Source organism: Coloeus monedula (genome assembly GCF_965178545.1).
Source record: "Coloeus monedula genome assembly, chromosome: 2".
Classification (NCBI taxonomy): Eukaryota; Metazoa; Chordata; class Aves; order Passeriformes; family Corvidae; genus Coloeus; species Coloeus monedula.
In genome coordinates this window covers 106162071-106181567 of record NC_138782.1, presented here as the reverse complement: position 1 = coordinate 106181567, position 19497 = coordinate 106162071, and the positions used below count along the sequence as shown (strand labels likewise).

At 41.5% G+C, this 19497-nt stretch overlaps 1 protein-coding gene across 4 annotated transcripts in view; it reads right to left on the bottom strand.

The window, feature by feature from the left end:
* LPIN1 (lipin 1) overlaps nucleotides 1–19497 on the bottom strand; it is an 83375-nt gene that overhangs the window by 40188 nt on the left and 23690 nt on the right. For 2 of the 4 annotated variants that reach the window (XM_082303446.1, XM_082303447.1), the window contains exon 2: nucleotides 18944–19000. In XM_082303446.1, the coding sequence (XP_082159572.1) occupies nucleotides 18944–19000 (57 nt within the window). Of the gene's footprint in view, nucleotides 1–8500; nucleotides 8579–18252; nucleotides 19001–19497 lie in introns of those variants that run through there. The other 2 variants (XM_082303448.1, XM_082303449.1) reach the window with 2 other exon arrangements.

Here is a 19497-nt window from a genome sequence, read left to right as displayed (position 1 = left end):
AGGTATCAGGACACAAAACGTGCTCTGAAGGAAGGATTATTTATGGTAGTCATCACTACATTGTCCCTGAAAAGCAATCATGCTTTCCCTATCTGACAAATAGGGAGCAGAATCACAAAAAGATTAAGACTAAAACTAGGCACTAACTTTAAAAAAACCCTTCTGTTTGATTTTCAAAGTATTTAGTGAACAAGATGCTGTCATGGTTTAACCTCAGCCAGCAACAAAGCACTGCACAGTCACTTGCTCACAACCAATTCCCCATCCTAAGCAGGATGGATGAGAGAATCAGAAAACTGAAAGTGATAAACTTCATGGGCCGAAATAAAGACAGTTTAATGGGACAGAAAGGAGACAAAGTAATAATAATTATAATAATAAAAAATTATAAGAAGAATAAAAGAATTTCAATATACGAAACAAGTGATGCCCAATGCAATTGCTCACCACCCACCGAACAATGCCCAGCCATTTCACAAGTGGCAGCCCACAGCCATTTCCCCTCCCACCCCAGTTAATATTCTGGGCATGATGGTCAACAGTATGGAATATCACTTTGGTCAGTTGGGATCAGCTGCCCTGGCTGTATGGCCTCAGAAGTTCTTATGCCCCTCTAGCCCTGTCACTGGCAGGGCAAAAGCCACCAAAAAATCCTTGACATAATGTAAGCACAGCTCAGCAACACCTAAACAAGCAATGTATTACCAACATTATTCTCATCCTAAATCCCGAACATAGCACTATACCAGCTACCAGGAAGAAGCCTCTATCTCAGCCAGAACCAGGACAGATGTTAACTAATGGAAGAATAAACCCTAAATAGTGTTTGGAGAAGCCTTTTTGCACAGCCCTCAATTCAGGCATCTAGAAAGTGCCACCTACTGAAAAACCAACACACAAAAACTTCATGACAATTATATTCTTTTCTCCAGCACTGAACTGGTATCAGCACTTCTGGGCTCCTATTATACGCTAGAAACATCACCTTCCTGAATGCAAATCTAGTGGCAAGTTCTTTCATAGGGAACAGCACTTGAAATGCACGCCGCACCCTACACTGTGTCACAGAACAACAGGTTGGAACAGACCCCTAAAGGTCGCCTGGTCCAAAGCTCTGCCCAAAGGAAGGACAGCTTGGACAAGGCTGCCCACAACCTTGGTCCTGCAGAGTGTCTTCAAGGATGCAGATTTCTCAGCCTTCCTGCTCTCCTGTTCCTACGTATCCCTGTCCTCACATAGGAAATTTTCTTCACAATACCTAATCTGAATTGCCCTTGTTGCAGCTTGTGCCACTGCCTCTTGTCCTATCACTGTGCACTTCTAATATTCCAGCTGTTTCCTCTATACCCCCCAAAAAGTAGCTGAATATCCTGGAGAATAAATAAAACTAATTTTCTCAGCCTCTCCTTTTAAGTCAAAAGCTCTTAGCCCCCTAATTATCTTGGTGGCCACCATCTAAACTCTTAAAAAAGTTGGCATGACACAGGCACAAACCAAAGTTCAGAAGTGAGCCTCCAGGGTGACAGATTTAAGCAAACTTTTAAAATTACCCCTTTGCTGTGGAAAAATACTTCAGTTTTTACTGGGGATTCTTCCAACCTAAAGCACAAAACCAAACACATTTCTTATTGAGCTAAATTAAATGCAAAGACAGCTACAGTTAGGTTCAAAATTACACAGTATAGCTATCCCCAGTTAATGTTTGGTCTGCTGAAGTAACAAAATTTCTAGGTGCAAAACAGCCACAACTTCCTTGATGGAGAAGAAGCTGCTGGGACAGTATATACACCCCAGTGTTTGGGAGAGCTATGGGCAGACAATCCAAATATGAGGACTCACACGTCCTCTTAACAAGTTACACTGGCTGGGCTCCTAAAATACTAAACAGAGAATTTTGAAACTATTCTTGTTCACAACACAGCTACACTGCCTGCCCTGTCTTTGGACGTAGAGATTATTTTTATACCTACAGATTTAAATAGTTGAGGACACCATCCTCAAGCTCTGAGGCCAAACGGCACAGCACAGCTTGCTTCTATACAGTGGAAACCTCTTATCCCTTAAGAAGTGCCACATTCAAACTGTGAGCTGGTGATGGACACTCCTCTAAGGCTGGGCTGAACCTGGCACGTTCAACAAAGTCATTCTGGACTTAAAAGACAGATGGGGAGACTGATCACATAAACCCCACTTCTCCAAGAAACTAACAAAAATGGGTTTATATTTCAAATGTAGGGAACAAAAGATGCTGTAGTTAAAATGGGGGAGAGTTCAGAAATTAGACTCTGATGGTTTAGGCCCTCTATCCTACCTTTTATACATGCCAACCAAAGCTCAGATTGTTTGGTGTCTGAGGTTTGTAAATCTGTACTCTGAACCTGAAGTCAGCCCATACTATGTCAGCACTCCAGGAAACCAACATTCCTCAAACCCCAGAGGGACTGGATGTGGTTTTGGAGTAACACTTCACTCTGGCCACTCCAAGAAGTCTTTCACTTACTGACCAGGCAGCAGCAACTTCAGCAGTAAACATGAGTTTACATCATGGGTTAAACTCCCAGTGCTTGCCTGTTAATTATACTCAGTTTAGTAAAACTCTTGTTCTCATACCACGCTAGTGGACATAGCACAGAATATTTTTTCATGCTGGGAAAATTCAGAATCCTTTGATCTAAGCTTGCAAGTGAGAACAGCCTGTACTGCTTCTGTCAGGATTTTCAAATGGTTTGAGTTTTGTTCTTTGCCAGAAGACATTCCACAGCTCTACATCTTGCATCTATTATAAAATTAAAGCTATTTTCTAGTGTCAGGAAGACACTAGAAAAACAGCAGCAATTTTTCAGAATTTATCATCATGTGGAAAAATAAGCCAAAAATAAATAGCTAGGTGATATCCCTTACTACTTAAATGATTTATTCACTTAGCAAAGATTGACCTAACAAAATTAATTCTTTAAAGTCCCACTCTGCTGGATGCCAGAGTAAGATCAAATACACTGTAATCTAGATAATTCACTTCTTTCATGCAGGTACACCAGACTATGCCCTAATTCCACTGGAAAAGCCAGTAATTGTACCCCTTGTGGCATGGTTTCGGTTGTTTGTTTTTGGGGGTTTTTTTACAGCTCAGCTCTTCCCCTTACCATTTCATCTTTCTTTACTGCATTTTTCAAAATAAAATACTGAAAATCATAGAAACTAAGAGCCTTTTTTCCTTTTGCAATACCCAGCGTCTCGCCAGGTGCCACAACATTAATGAATAGATGAATAATAGATTAGATATCCACACATATCCAAATTACTAAGGGATGCAAGTGCAATTCAACATGCTCTAAAAACATTTCAGTTCATTTAGGTAGCATGCTGTAAGGGTATTTAAAAAGTGGAACACACTTCCTCTGGAAGATACAAAATTTCCAATGCAGAAAAATTTGAAGAACAGGACAAACATCTGCTGAGACTACTTTAAGAACAGGCAACTGCAATCTTTGGGAAAGACATTGTTGCTGTGCCTGTGTCCAAGGCAGTAAATTAACTGTATCCCATCACAGACCTGACCATTACAATCTGGACACCTCTATTTAAATTTCAGTATCTGCTTCTGGTAAATTTCAAAACCTGCTTCTTTTAGGCACAAGCACTCTCCCAACAATTCCAAGGCACAGCTAAGGAGCTAAGATGGACTGGGCACTACTCCCATGGCCAGTTCAGAAGCAGTCACCTTCTTTTAAAGGTTTACAGAGCTTTATAGAATGGATGGTGACAGCTGGTCTGGTCACCAAGAACAAGCTTTGGCAACATTTACGTCTCTTTCAGTCCCTTTTCTAAGGCTCTGTGGTTATGATTGTGCACTGGCTTTGTAGGCCAGGAGACGAAGATTTGCAGCAATGGTAAACATAACACAAACAAAACAAAACAAACCCAAACAACAACAAAAAAAATACAGACACAAATTTCAATTACACTTTTAATACCTGATGTGATGATGAGACCCTGGTCCATGGCTGAAGTGATGGGCATAAGCACAAAACAAATCAACTTTCCTCTTATGAACTTCCATATAACTTGTGAAATGGTGAAGGGAAGACAAAAATTGATGGGCCAGTGTTCAGTTAAAATACATCACTTCAACTCTGCTGCTCACACTGAAACTATGACAATTTTACAAACCCTGTCCATCTGGTCCCCTGACCTGCCCTTGGTTTCTGTTCTGAAGATGTAAAGCTTGAGAGAGACCAGAATACATTTGGGAATCAGACTGTGGTCCCTTCAAGAAAATTATTCCTCATTTACAAAAAATAATAAACAAATGATAATACTTCAAATTCAGTGCTTATTAACACTCACTGAATATCAAGTATTTCTTATTCTTGACTCTGAAACAATTCAGTTTTGCCTGCAGTACTGCACACTTAATCCCTCTACTGCAACTAATGGAATTTTACTATTGACATATTCTTTACCATAAAAAACAGTTTCAGACATTATGGTCAAAAAAAAAAAAGAATCATGATAAAAAGGTAGGGGAGAAAAGAAAATATTTCAGATGAAGATTCTCTAGATGAGTATTTTCAAAATTAAACTTAGCCCTCCATGTCTGTGCAACAACCATAGTAATGCTGACTTCTTAACTACAAAAGCTCTTAATAACTATCATTCTATTATTTTTAAATATGTACTTTTGTTTATTAGTAAGCTGTCAACACTCTGTACAGTTGCTAATGCTGTTTGATCAGGATATTCAAATCCCTTAGTATTTTAAGCCATTTCAGGTAGGAAACCAAAATTCATTAAGAACTCTCAAAAACTTTTTTCTTAATTATTTGTGAGTTCCTACGTCAATCCAACCTAAAGTCACTGCCATGAATTTTCACCCTACTTTTTGAGTAAATGCCCAGGCAGAACACCAAAGTTGTGCATTTTTCAGAGTAAAATCAGAGTCTGGATTTACCTTCTCTAGAGGAGCCATGAAGACATTGCACAGGACTTTGGGAAATTTCAGTTTAGAGCTCTATTTTCCTACAAGAAAATTTTGGGCAAGTTACTGAGGCTTTTATCTCAGAGGGTGTAACTCCCATTGGTATCAAGCAGGGTCTACCACTGCGGCTAAATCCCAACTGCAGCAGGCCAAGCTCACCCAACTGAGACATAGACAAGCACTCTCCTTGCATACTCTTTTTTTCCTGAGAAAGGAAACCTGGACACGACCTGAAAGGGAGCCATAAGCAGCCATGACCCCAGTTTGGACAAGTTGCTGAGGGAGAACTCCAGAGCACTCTGCTGAGCTGGTTATTCTGTAAATCGGAGGGCAAACTCAGTCAAAGTCTCATTATACTCACATTTGTTCCAGACTTCCCCACAGTCACAGCTGCATGGGACAGACCACACTCCTGCAGGTGATCTGACAGTACATCTGGTCAGGTGGGAGACAGGTGCAGTTTACTTGTATGTCCCACACCAGCAAGCAAAATTCAGCCTGTGTCTGACTCTACACCAGTGTAAGAGCATTGTGCTTCCTGCCAGTCAAACCTCCAGAAATATTTCAGGGTTGGGATTATTCTGGGCTTAATTCTATTAGAAACTATTTGACTTCTATTCCAAGTTAGTCAAGCCCAGTGTCAAAATTTATGACTTCTTACAACAGCCAGAGAGTCGAATGGATCAAACGTCAAACTTATCTTCCAAGCTGCCTGTCCCTCTGAGAACCCATCTACTCACACTCACTCACAATCATGGACTTTGACTATGAGATGACTATTCCTCTGGTTCTGATATTGCACTTTATTTCAAATAGTTGAAACTTCACTTGGTGTAATACTTCATGAAGTCCCTGTAAAGGACAGAATATTTTCCTGAAAGCAACTAAAATCAAAAATTCAAACTGAAGACTCCAAACCTGCCTGCAATTAATCCCCATATTCAAACAAAGGAGAACTGGCCCACAGCCCCACAGTCAGGGTATCAAACTGGTACCCAAGAGTCCAGGAAAATTATTTCAAGGCCCATTAAAGGGTACAACCACAGTCCCCATACCAGCCTCCCAGCTGCACACTCCCCACTTTCCTAAATCTTGCCCTTGTGTCAGCATTGCAACGTAACACCACTAAAGCCAGAAAAAATAATTTCCAGCTAGATCAATAGGATGATCTGAGTCACCACATACCCATACAATTGCTACTACCAAAGAAAGAGAGAAATTAAGACTCAGTGGTGCACAGTACAAGGGACACCTCTACTGAAATTCCAGGCAGTCCTGAAATCATATCTCAAGACTTGTCTCCTCCTTTCCCAGAGATTTCTTGGGAGACCTTCCACATTTCCCTTGGTCTCACTGTGTGGATACAAAAATGCTGCTAGCAAGGATTTTCTTGCTATTTTCTAAGTCCGTGAGAGACTCTTCTCTCTCACAGAAGAGGCAGCAGAGTTCTGTAAACAATGAAACACCTGCAGCCTTGAGAAGTCTTGTTTATAGTATAGTAGAAAAATATTTTGACAATGGATGTTTTAGGATTTTAGCCAATCACCCCCAAGGGGTGGCTGATCCTTGTCCAATTAGACTATGAAGAAAAAAGTCTATGAAAGAGTTTGTAAAATAATTAAATAAATCAAACTTGCTGCACAATTCCTGCCTGCTGGATCTTCTCTCCTGCTCCTCCCTATGGCTGCGGGACACGGTGATATACCATAGGGCATTTTAATATCAATGTACCTTAACTTCCCAACTGTACAGTGCTTCCCTCCTCACGGAGACACTTTGAGGGAATGTACAGAAGGACTGAGACTCCTTTGGAATGACCCTGCATAAAGGGGTTCAAACTTTACAACAAATTGAAAAGTACAAACTGATGCCTGAAACCAAGAACTTTTGAAGTAGCTGAAGAATACATGGTAAGTCATGTACTGTGCTGCCCTGTGCGACTGTTCTGATGTCAGTGAGGGAACATAAATCTGAGTGGAAAAACAGCAGTAGTTCTACTCTATACAGACACCTCACGTGACTTGGCATGCTTTCTTTCAGCAGGACTGGAAAACAAATTTGTTCATTAGACTCTCTATTTTCTGCATTTTTAGAATTTAAAGTAAGCTTTTACTGTATTTTAGCTGGCTTTGATGACTGCTGTGTGTATACGTGTTCACAGATAAACAAATCTGTAAATCTGCACATGCTCAGGCATGGAAAAGGGCCAAAAACTAAAATTTGCCCAACTCCCTTACAAACAGGCCCTGCTGCATCAGGTAAGCAGATATTATCACGTAGTCTGTATCTGCACTAGTGACTTGGAGCTATAAAAAAAGCAGAAAGTATTTAAAACCATTAGAACCAATTTCCGTGGCTTTATGCCTAAAATCATAACATCATCGTGTTGAGCGTTTTCCATCTGATCTCCTTCACTGTCTCCCCACTTTTTCTCCAGTTCTCTTCATAGAAGCAGGTTCATTTTACTGTAATAGGAGTTCACCTACCTAACTTCTAACCCTGCACTGATGACAACAAAACCTTATGTATGTACACTAAGCATTTACCAGTATTTTCTCCCTGAGACAGCAGAGGCAGGGACACAGATAAAGCTATCCAGAAAATAAACCACTTCAAAACACACTCCAGACTAGGAGTCAAATTAGCCGTCAAAAAATCTATCAAGGGTGATGACTTTACATGTGAAAAGAAAAATTATCTGCTAGATGGTCATAACATCAAGGTTGAGATACTACCTCTAAGCAATTCCTCTATTTGACGAGGACAACAATATTGCAGTATTTTGTCTCCTCCCCACAAGACACATTTAGTTTTGTTTCTTGAAGGTAGAGGAGATGATATACTGATCAATACAAAAGTAATAACCGTTGGGGGGGGGGGGTAACATAAAAGAAATACAAAATATTGGAAAGTTTCGTTTCCTGTGTAGCCATTGCATTGCTGCTAGCCAGGCCCTGCTATGGCATTAAATCCCTCTGTCCTGTTACTGCTGTCACTATTCCAGCTCAGGGCAAGTATTAGTGAAGCAGTGGCATAATGCAGCGATTTGCATCAGCAGCTGCCAGGTAAAGGGAAGCAAAATTCCTAAAGCCAAAGGGGAAGTAGCAGCGCACAGAGAGGCACTGGCCCCCACCAGCTCACACAGCTCGGCGGTCCAAACAGAGACCCCCGCGCTGGGTGCCTCCCTCTGAGGAGACACCTGGAAAGCACCACGTCTTCCCTGTAATCCCGTGCACAAAGCAGCGTCCAGCCACGATGTGCACAGCAATCCCGGCGCAGCTGTCACTGCCCAGAGCCAGGCGGCTCCGCAAGAAAAGGCGGGCAGGGGATGCGGGCAGGGGATGCGGGCAGATGATGCGGGCAGAGGATGCGGGCAGAGGATGCGGGCAGCCGCCCGGATGCCCAGGCCGGACGGACCCGCTGCCTTCAGCGGCTCCCGGCCTTGCCTTCCCCGCCCGCGGGCCGCCGGAGGAGGAAGGGCCTCCCTCCTCCCGCAGCGGCCGCCCGAGCCCCGGCACCCACCTCTGCCTGGGCCGGCTCCCGCAGCTCCGCTCGCCGCCTCTGCGCGCACCGCGACCGCGGGGACGCTTCGGGGACGCTGAGGCCGCCCGGCGGTGCCGCCCCCGAGGAGGGGCCGAGAGGAGGCACCGCGGGGCCCGGGGCAGGCGGGGCGGGGCGGGGGCACAGGGCGGGCCCGGCCAGCCCCGCCGGGGCCGGGGCGGGGCAGGGCAGTGGCGCGGTGGTGTGGGGTGATCCCGCGGCCGAGGGCGAGTCAGGTTCCTAGATGGGACAAACGGGGAGTGGAAAAGGGAATCGCTCAGCCCAGACTGACCTAGGGCAGGTCCGTGATAGGCGTCGCTTGGGCTGCCAGAGCCTAGCATTCATCGCCATCGGGAACACGTCTTTCAGTATCAGACGCTTTATGGCTTTAAATAAACGCGATCAAATAAAGCTTTTCCACCTGATAGTGGTTTTCCTTGCATGTAAACCGCATTGTAACCTCGCTGTACACTGAGTGCCTTACACAGCTAAAAAGGGAAGGGGATGTCCATGTTAAAAATGAACTGATGAAAGAATCTTCGAGGCCTGTTTGAAGTCTTGTTTACAGAACTCAGGAGGGGGTGGTGCTATGTGCAAAACAAATGAACAGGAAACAGAGTAACACGGGGGGAAAAAGATGACAAAGAAAATACACAAAAAAAAAAAAAAGAAAGAAAGAAAGAAAGGTCATTATTGAAGTACTCTGCTAGTTTTACGCCTGAAGACAAGTTTTTGAAAGCTGGATTTCCTGCATCTGCGTGTTGTAGTCACCAAAATGTACATGCAGCTGAAGCCTGGGAAGAGTACCTTGTCGAGTAATTAGCACACTTAAGCCTTCTACTTCTGTTAAATTTCTGGTTACATTGTCAAACAATCGCAGTGGAATCCTCTCCAGGTCATCACCCGGTTGTAATCCTTCAAATTATTTTTGTGAGACACATCTTCCTGCTATAGCTCTCTTAGTTCTCTCTCCGTGGTGGCCAGTCTTTGTATACAGCTCACAGCTGTGACAGAGCCACTGGGTGATAGGACCCTGTGCAAACTCACAGACTCCAATCCCTGCCTCTTGTTCTCTCCTCCATTCCCGGTTACACGGCTACAGTAATGAGTACACTTCAGTTTTAGAGCAGAAAAGTCAGTGAAGAGAGTTTCTGCCCGGGCATGACAAACAAGGGTGTATACTTAGTCCCAAAGAGAAAATAATACACAACTGCAGCGAGGAACACCTGCAGTTTCATTTCCCAGGCATTTCATATCTAATCCCTTGCCAGTGGGCAGTCAGTAGGCAATGAGAAATGCTGGTTAATAGTCCCATGCCTGTAAATACAAGAAGCTTTATCTGTGTTGACTGTGGATCCTACCAGTGCTCTGCCCACCACATTTGTGTAGAATACAATCCCATATTGTGTTCCCTCTGAGAGAGTGGTAACCTCCAGCCATCACCGTCCATGTTAGGTGGGAGGACTCTTCTAACATATTGGTCCACTATGGTCTTCTACCACTATGCTGAAGTCAAAACATGATCATGACATACTGAATAAAAAACACTGTCTTTCCACAGTGTCAACAACACCCACCCTTTCATGCTTCTTTCAGAAATCCAGAAGCTAGATTCTCATTTCTGGAAGCACTATATTGTGTTTAGCTACTTATCATGTCCAGCCATCTGCTGCTTGATGTAAAATAGCCCACAGAATAATACTCTACACTTTAAATGGTTCCATGTGCAAGGGCATGTTTTCTCTTCGTACAGAGCACAGTAAATACAGCCATGATATACACAGGATGCTGTGGGAAGTGCCAAATGCTTGCACAGCAACAGTGAGCTTCAGTTAACAACAGGGCACCATCCTTCTGTGCTTTTTCACTCTGTTCTTATTCATGGTGTGACCAGTGTGCACAGTGGTGTTCCTCATATTACTTCAGTGGAGCAACGTCTGCCAACTCATTCTGAAATCCTTACTTGTGCTGCCCTTCAGCTCATAACTGTTCTCCTCAATTAGTTCTATCTAGAGGACAAAACACTAGTGCATAACCAGTACTTTGATATCGTCCAAGCCTTAGCATGTTTATCGCTATGGATTTGACTCAGCCCAATGCAGAGTTTGGAGAATAGTATGGTCAGGGATGGTTCCTAAAAAATAATCTGGAGTTACCTACAGACTAGCTGGCAGAGGGAGTATGGCCCTAGCAAGAGGAAAGTCCCTAACAGTGTCATTTCCAAAACACACTCAGGAATGACAAAGTTCTGAATTATTACTGTTTTCTTCCTGAAAGGTTTACCCCTTGACAGGTTTCTTTCTGGAGGCATTGTGTTAGTCAGATGTTTGTTTACCAAGGTTTGATCTAAAACTGTCCACAAAATTTTGAAGGACCTGCTCATGGAAGTTTTTCTTTGATGGTCAATTTACATTATTAAGTCATGATTACCTAAGTCTTGATTCTTGTTTCAAAGACCTTATAGGTTACGTATTCACTCTGTGTTTGTACAGTTCTGGCACAGTGGAGTTCTAGCCTCTGATCTGGGCTCATAGCTACTATGAAAATACACTTATGAAGAAAGTTGAGCTGTGTAGTTTTCTGTAAATTAGTAAAACTGGGTTTTAAAAAAGAGTTGACAAGCACAGAAGAGTTTAATAAAATCCAAGAACAGATTCATAGAAAAATTACGTAAGTCCATGGAAGGAGGGGAAAAAGCCTTCAATTCTTTCTTAGGACACTATTTTTCCTAGCAGATATGTTGCCAGTGAGCAAAATAACCATTCAATCCATTGTGCATTAGCAGTAATGTCTGGCTTTTCCCCCACTAAAACTAGGGTTGATGTTCAGGCACACAGGACCTGGGTTATGAATGACTGCAATTGTTAATGGATGCCCAATGTGCAGGTAAAAATTATTCAGTAAACAGAAAAGGTGAGCTTTTAGCTTTTAATTTATAATTAACTCATAAGCAAAGATGGCTCTGGAGTCGTGCTGACATCCTTTATATAAGTAATAAACTCAGAGTAGCTCAGGCAATGTAAATTAAGAGTTGGTTTAGTTTTATTCCAGTGTAAACATCAAAAAGCAGTCTGACTGACTCTGTAATTACCTGATTAAATATCCCACCATCATAACAAAGGAATTTTTCTCCTAACATAAGTAGATATTTTTATACAGTACCTACACCTGCCTCTGATAATCTACTGAATTCTCTGTCTGGTTTACTTTTTTTTCCCCTTTTCTTTTTCTCTTCCTTTTTCCTTCAAGTCCAATTATCTAGTACTTCATTTTGTTCTTCATTTGAGGGCACAGTAGTGCAGGGTGTTGTGGCATGTAAATACTGGCATTTAATCTGCTTCCAAGTGCTTGATTGATTTGAGAACATTTTTTAAAAGTATGCGTAGATGTTATTTAGTAGCAGAGATGTCTAAAACATTCCTTTCCCCCCGCCCCCCTTGACTTTAACCTGTTGCCAGTTTTGACTGTGCTTCTGCTTTTGCTTTGTATCTGTCCCCCTGAGCTCCTTGCAGTTTGACAGCTTTAGCTTTAGGATTTTGCTTTCTGTATCATCACAGTTCCTGAGTACTGTAATCATTTGCTGACAGTTGCACATGCCAGCCAATACACTTCTGACAGCATTTCTTATCTTTTTCTTTGACCTCTGTGTTAAGAAGTGAGATGATGACATCATCCTCAGCAGGACTGTGATGTCATCAGAAGTAGTTTAAAGTTTCAGTCAACAATGAGGCAGGGCAATGACCAGTGAAAAGCAAAACTGAGAGGATTATTTTGTCAAATGATCAAATATGGGATTGCAATTTTCCAGGAACTGTTGCAGCTGGAATTAGAGGCAGGGCAGGAAGCACTGATCATGTACCAAAATGCTCATCTGTAATGATAACATCTCACGTGCCATCAGTGCTCACATTGCATAACAAAACTTGATTTTGAACCAAATACTTTTTGGACTTGGTTTTGTGACGGATACACCCTTTCCTCCCCCTCACTGAAAAAAAGGGGATCTGTAGCAAATGAACCACTAGACAAGTCTTTTTTTCCTTCTCAGATTATAACAAGTCTTGACGTGAAGGTTCTCAAAAGAGCCTTTCTTTTTCCTCTAGATCCACGTCCAACCATGCAAACCCATGAAAACCTCAATGCTTCCTTTATATCCTAGAAGCTCTTTCCCCAGTCAAAACTCATTTCTCTGCTATAAAATACTTGGCTACTGAGAAACAGAGGCTTCTATTGACTCCTATGATCCAAACATTGTCAAAGCAGAAGAATATAGGAGTACTTAAATTAGGAACAAGAGAGGCTAAAGATACCAACCCTTCTGGAGGTACACTTGTACCAGTCCAATCTCATCAGAAAGCAATTTAGCTCCAAATCTGTAAATAGCCACGGCTGAGCTCTCTAAATATAATCTTTAAAAGCTTAGAAAAGCTTGAGCTCTGATAAAGCAAAGCAATCATGGTGTATGAGATTACAGATGTAACAGTGAAATCATCAACATGTTCTTTCTTCAGCCAAGACCACAATTCCTGCATATGCTTGTTCAAACACAAACGTGTATTCTGCTCAGGCAAAATACATACTTGTCTCTAAGTGCACACACATACAAGAAATGAGAGATCGTACACAACTCCATGGAAAACCCTTCCATCTTGTTGTGGACAGAAATGCTTTCCAGCCCAAAATCTAGCTTTTCATCAGTCCAATACATCTACGCATGACCAGCAAAGCTTCTGCCCAGAACACTGTTTTCAAAGTACAGCAAACCAAAATCATTGGTATTATTTGTTCAGAACAAGATAGTACAAAACATGCTTTGAGAACTTCAAACAAAGCTGGTCTGTTTCCCAGGGTATAATCTTTTCTTCATGGTACCTGCAGTACTTAGAAACTAAAATGGCAATCTTAATCCCAAAGTGGACAAAGTTATTTGGAAATCAGTTCCTTCTGTTGAGAAGTTCGTTGCTTTTCTCTCAGCCTCAATGTCTGTAATTTCTAAATCAGACTGCCTACCAATATCAAATTATCCTTGCAAACAGGTTCTGAAAGTTATTGCTTGGGGGTTGTAAAACTGAACACTTTGATTAGTTCACTGTGTTGTTTCCACCTTACCAGGCAAACTGTAGGTAGCAAAGATGTAACATCTGCACACATGATAATAAGACAATTAATAGATATTTTGTGTAAAGCTTTTTCTTCCGGTGGGCTAAGAATTAAGTGCTAATATAGCTCCTCTTGAAGTTCATTCTATAACTCCACAGAGAGAGTGACGTATCTAAAATGTGTTTTATAATACAAGTAGCAATATTTGGTGGTTCTCTCTGTGACAGAAAAATTCCTCACTTCTGTGCAGAACAGGGTAGAGGGGGGCTGTGCTCTGTGTGGCTCCTGGTGAATGCAGGGGCACTCTGTCCCTGGCTTGGCATTACAAGAAGCCAATCCTTGGCTTTGCAGTGAGATAATTCTGTACTCTCCCAGGTACTGTAATTAGTTCTGGCTGTCATATAAACTGCATGAAAAAGGTTTTAATCTCTCCTCAAGAAAGAGGCAGATGGAGGATTGTGAGCAGCCTGTCAGGAGGAGAGGCAGACTCTGGCTGTTGTCTTCCTCACCACTGAACTGATGATGGAGGCTTCTGCAGGTACTGCCCAAGAGTTCACATCTTGATCCCTTCATCCAAAGTAAAAAAGATTTACTACTTTTGCTGTAAAAAAATCCAGTGAAATAATGCAATTCCTTGCTACTTTGTGTTTTCCTCTCTCACTAATACTCAATTTTATTGAATATTTGAAGTGCTAGAATATAACCAGGTAAGAGCAAATTTTTTTAACATCTGTGTGTAACATGTAGAAGGGTACTTTTCCCAATTCAGGCTCTGAAGCAGTTATGGGTCCTGTGCCTCCACCTGAAGGACTCCTGCTTTCCCTCCTCAGGGCTTTCTGTAACAGCGAGGCACAAGGGAGCTCTGGCCCTAAGATCTTTCCACACTGTCCTCTCATTCCTTCTTCTGTGCCTAACTTGAAGACACCTTAATATGGCAGCACGGATTTCAGATCTCTCTGATCTTTAACCTCAAGGCTCTGTCTTGGGTGATTTGGGGAGAGGTGAGATACTGGTTTGAGATAACCTGTCTTAGAAGCATTTTCCTTTTAATTCCATTACTGGGGATTTTAGTAATTACAGTTTGAGCCAAGGACTGTGCTTGTTTTGAATTCAAAGTACAACCATCCATTGAATTCTTGTGATAAATTTTTATCAGGCAGAATTTGATCTATATGGAACAATGACAATGTTTAAAAGCATATTTTGCTTAAGCAAATTATCTTTTCAGTCTTGCTTGCTGTAAAAGCTGACAATCTAATTGCTGTCAGCTGTTTTGTACTTGAAAATATATTGTTATTGATAAAGTTAATAATCAAAATTGTGTGAAAATCCTAGGAACAAGCTGAGGCACAGAATTAAATCCTGAACCTGCAGTCACAAGACAATAAATTCTCTTTAATTATTTGCATCAAGCAGTTAATCAGTAAATAAGTTTGTTTACTGCATTCTTTCTCTTATCTAAGCAGTTCATTCTCCTGGTTTAGGCTGAGAACTTGTATAAAACTCTAAATGGAACCTCTAAGTCAGTTGTGTTAAAGCAGGGACATTGTCATTTGTTTCTGTTTTTTAGCTGCTGTCATTCTTTACATCTTTTGTAAGGACATGCATATATATCTATGTGATATTATCTGAGAAATTAGTTTTATTTTTATGATTTATTAGACTCATTTTTATAAATCTGTAGTGCTAATATGGTTAATAGATGTGATTGAGTTTGCAAAATCATGAAAAGGGTACTTTATGTCAGTTTCATGTTCAAATTTCTATGAGTGGCAGAAGTGTCCCAGGTAATTCAGTAAATCCTTCCCTCGAAATACTCTCAGGGTCAAAATGAGTGTAGTCTCTCCAGAAGTGTTATAGCACTAAAATCCCTGAACATAGTAATGAATGTTATTTTAGAACTAAAATTAAACAGTGTTTCATCTCCATCAGTCTAAAAATAATTATTTGGAAAACTAAATTTAGATTTGCTGTGACAAAGGGTATATTAACCAGTGGAGGAACTATAGTCTATGGTTTAAAAGAAAACATTTTTTTTCTCTGATTTCTGCCATTGTGTTGAAAGCTGAGAAAAAATTAAAATTTTACTCTAATGAAAATTTCAGTATAAAAGAGTCTTGAAGTCAAAATGCACAACAGTTTTTGCAAGCAAAACACACCTGTCTTAAAGGGGGGTTTATGATGTCTGTGTAAACTGGTCACAAAGTATGATGTATTTGAATGGCTCTCAGGAGGCAACAATCCATTAGAAGGAAATGTAATTCAATGTTGAACTGAGAAAGCTGAACAATTTTAGTTAGTCCAGTATTAAGATACCATAAATGAGTGTATTACCAACCTGCCTGCTCTACATTTAATTCTTTAGATCCTGCCCTTACATAAATGGGTCAATTCTGTCTCCATGTATTCCTGTTCACTGTTTGAAAAAAACAGTGAAAAAAGCTTTGAAAAAAGCTTACCAGCACTTGCACATACATGCAAGAATTGTTTTAAAACATTATGTTCAAGTTATTTTGAGAAAATAGGTGCCTTCAAGAATTAACACACTGGGAAAATAATTTATCCTTGTTACATAACTATGGCAGAGGTGTGTGTTAAAACAAGCACTTTGTGTAAATCTATTTAAGTAATTTACTTTGGTGAAATTAGTGAAATCCTTTTTATGAGGTCCAGCATGCCCTGGGACAGAAAGCTTTTGTCTGGGTGGCCTGTATGATTTCCATATTCCATTATGCAAATATCAGAATTCATCAGGTACTTTGCCTCATTCCTGCTACCCTCATTCCAGTTTACTGTACAGTTTATCTACTTCAGACAAATCTACATACCATGCACAGTCTCTCAAAACCAGCAGCTTCTGCCCACAAAAACATCAGCTTGTTTTACTATGACTCACATGTCAGCAGCATTGCTTTGGTCGTATCATGCGCAAAGAAAATTCCCATCCCAGTGAGTTAAGAGTATGAAAGTATCAGGCCTGCTGCTCAGTTCACACAAAACAATATAATCCCTTTCAAGCCAGTGAACTCTGTATTACACTAACAAAGGGTTTGCTCATTGTTTCGAACAGGTGAAGATTTTTTTTTTTTAAAGCAAGACTAGGAACAGGCAAGCAGTGTTTTGTATCAAGCTCTGCCATAGTACAAGAAGAGACAAAGGACTGGTCAGAAAACAAAGAAAATAATCCTATTTAATAGAACAAAAAACAAAGTCATACCCACAGGTAGTTCAGAGTCATGTCAAGGTACATGTCTGCTTCTGATGTGAACTCTTCAGATACCGTTTTCCCCATTCCCACCCCCACACACTGCAATTTGGGCACAAACAAAAAAGCCTCCCTGTGCAGTCATCCCTGTGATATCAGATGTCCCTCCCCTGCAGCCCTAGATGACAGCCCAGTTCATTCACCCTGCATGTTTTTCATGTTGCTCGCATGGGGTTGGGATCATGCTTATTGCTTATCTACCTTGTCCAGGTCAGATGTTACTTGTTCTGTGTAATTCTGCTTCCTGTGGCAGGTTCAGCCTGATTTGTTTTTCTCACTTTCTGTTTCATACTGCTGACTTCTCTCTGCAGACATTGACACAGCTTAGTGCAAACACATCTTTTATCTGCATGATCTCTGAGAGTTTTTTATCTTTAGTGGTTAGCTAACTTCCCACAATCTTCTTTCTGTAGAGTAGATTTTAAATGTAGCACATGCACATTAAAAATTCTTCCTCCTTCTCCTCTTCTTCATGTCTTTCTGTACTAGCTTATGAGAAATTTAGGACAAAAACCATAGTACTGATACATTAAAAAAATTCAAAATTTTGCCCAAGTAACACATAAGCTGATCCTTCTTAAAGTATAATCATACTGAGAGTATGTATTATTCTCCATTCTTTCAAAGTTACAGCACAAGTTCACATGGTATGTTTTGATTACCCAGCAGATGTTCTTGTAAAGTTCAGAATCTCACCTGAATGCAGGTCTGAATGTTCCCAAAGTTTGGAATGAAAAGATCACATCTGTAATATTTCTTTACAAGTGTTTAATTTTCATATTTGATGCTGTCCTTTGCTAATTGGAGTTCCTTCCCTGTTTATGTTACTGGCATTTTGAATTCCCAGGTACCCTTCTGTCTGCAAAGTACAGCTACTGAATTGGATGTCCAAACCCAGCCCCTGCCAACAGCAGCCAACTTCATCCTCATTTCAGACTGCCTGTTTGGCTTATCTAGCTGTTCAGTTTACATGACATTACTAATATCAAGCTCATCACGAAGGCTAGATCCTCAATTTTTTGAAGCTGACATACCTTCCTACATCTGCCAGATCCAACTGAGAGGCTGCCAGGCTCTGCCAACCAGCTCCCACACTGAGGTGCTACAGGCAAGTCTCCACAGGCTCCTGGATCAGGAAGGTTCCTCTGGAAACCATAGAGAATATCCTACACTGCACTGTGTAGGTTGTCTGGAACCCCCAGAGTGGGATTTACATGAGACAGCAGTGTAGCTATGCTAACATTGCCTCCACCCAGGCTAATACATCTGTGAAGCCTACGCAGGGCTGTACAGTGGCTCCAAAAGCTCAGATGAGCGAATGTGATTGCATGGCTCTGCTTGGTGCTGGGTAGAAATGCTGTGGACTTACCTGTGATTTCAAACACGTCAGCCTCTAAATACTCTGCCCCACCATCACTGTAAGGGTAGGTCACTCTGAGGAATAGAGTCCAGAGTCACTTAGAAAATCATCAGGTTGTTCCCTGGGTCTGCCTCTTTGCCTCCTCCACCAATCATTCAGCAGTGGCAGTTCTATAATTGGTGTGGGAAGTGCTGTTCTCCCCCTCTCATTCCTTCTCCTGAGTGGTTCTTCTGTCAATCCATGGCTGTGTCCCGAGACCACCACCTCACAGGTGTGCTCTCTGCCTTCCAGGAGAGCAGCAGCAGGGATGTCTGGGCATGTTTTCCCTGGCTTGGGACATGTCTTGCATCTCACATTTGCCACAGGTTTTCTCACTCTGTGCTTATCTCCCAGGTCAAGTGCCAAATTTCCAAATTTTTATGCTGTTTCCATCCTTATCCTGCTAGTACTGGCCCATATGAGGGCCACCAGTTTCACAGAGCCACCCAGACTTTCACAAGAATAATAGTACCACATTATAGTGGTGACATACAGTAACACAGTGTCCAAAGAGTGACACTTGAACATGCTGGACTGGGTACCAGGAGGTGGGCAAGAATTAACCACTCCTCATCCTGCTTTACCAAAGAGCACTGGGCTTCAAGCTGGGCCTGCCCTAAGGCACTGGAGTTAAAAAGCAAATGAACAATTAAATTCCTACATTTAGATTGCGTGTCCAGACATTTCGAATCCAACCAGGATCTTTCATCAACGGAATCTGAAAGAAACAAAATATAATGAGAAATAATGCAGTTAATTAATCATACACAGAAATTAATATATACAGGCCTCAATCATGGTCCTTGAATACCTCTCCTGAGATTCCTTTGTAAGCCACATTGCCTTTGTGTCATCCTCACTTTTTATCTGGACTGAGAAATATTCTCAGTTCTCTCTTTCCACCACCTCAGTTTTCAGGTGTTTTGCAGAAGGATTTAGTCCTCTGCTAGTAGGATCTCTATCATCAGCTGGAGAGAAATTGGAAGCAGGTGACCCCTGTGAGCTCTGAAGAAGTATAGACCACACCAGTCTGTTGTTTTGCAGGATGAGGATGCCAAAGATCTTTTCATATGGCATCATCCCTAGATGTGTTCATGGTACAGGAAAACCTCTAGTACCCAGTAGGACAGGAAGAGCAATTCTGTAGGACAAGAAGAACACATTTCAGCCCCTTTGAAGCAACCTGTGCTCAGGGTCTGCATAGCAGAGGCATGA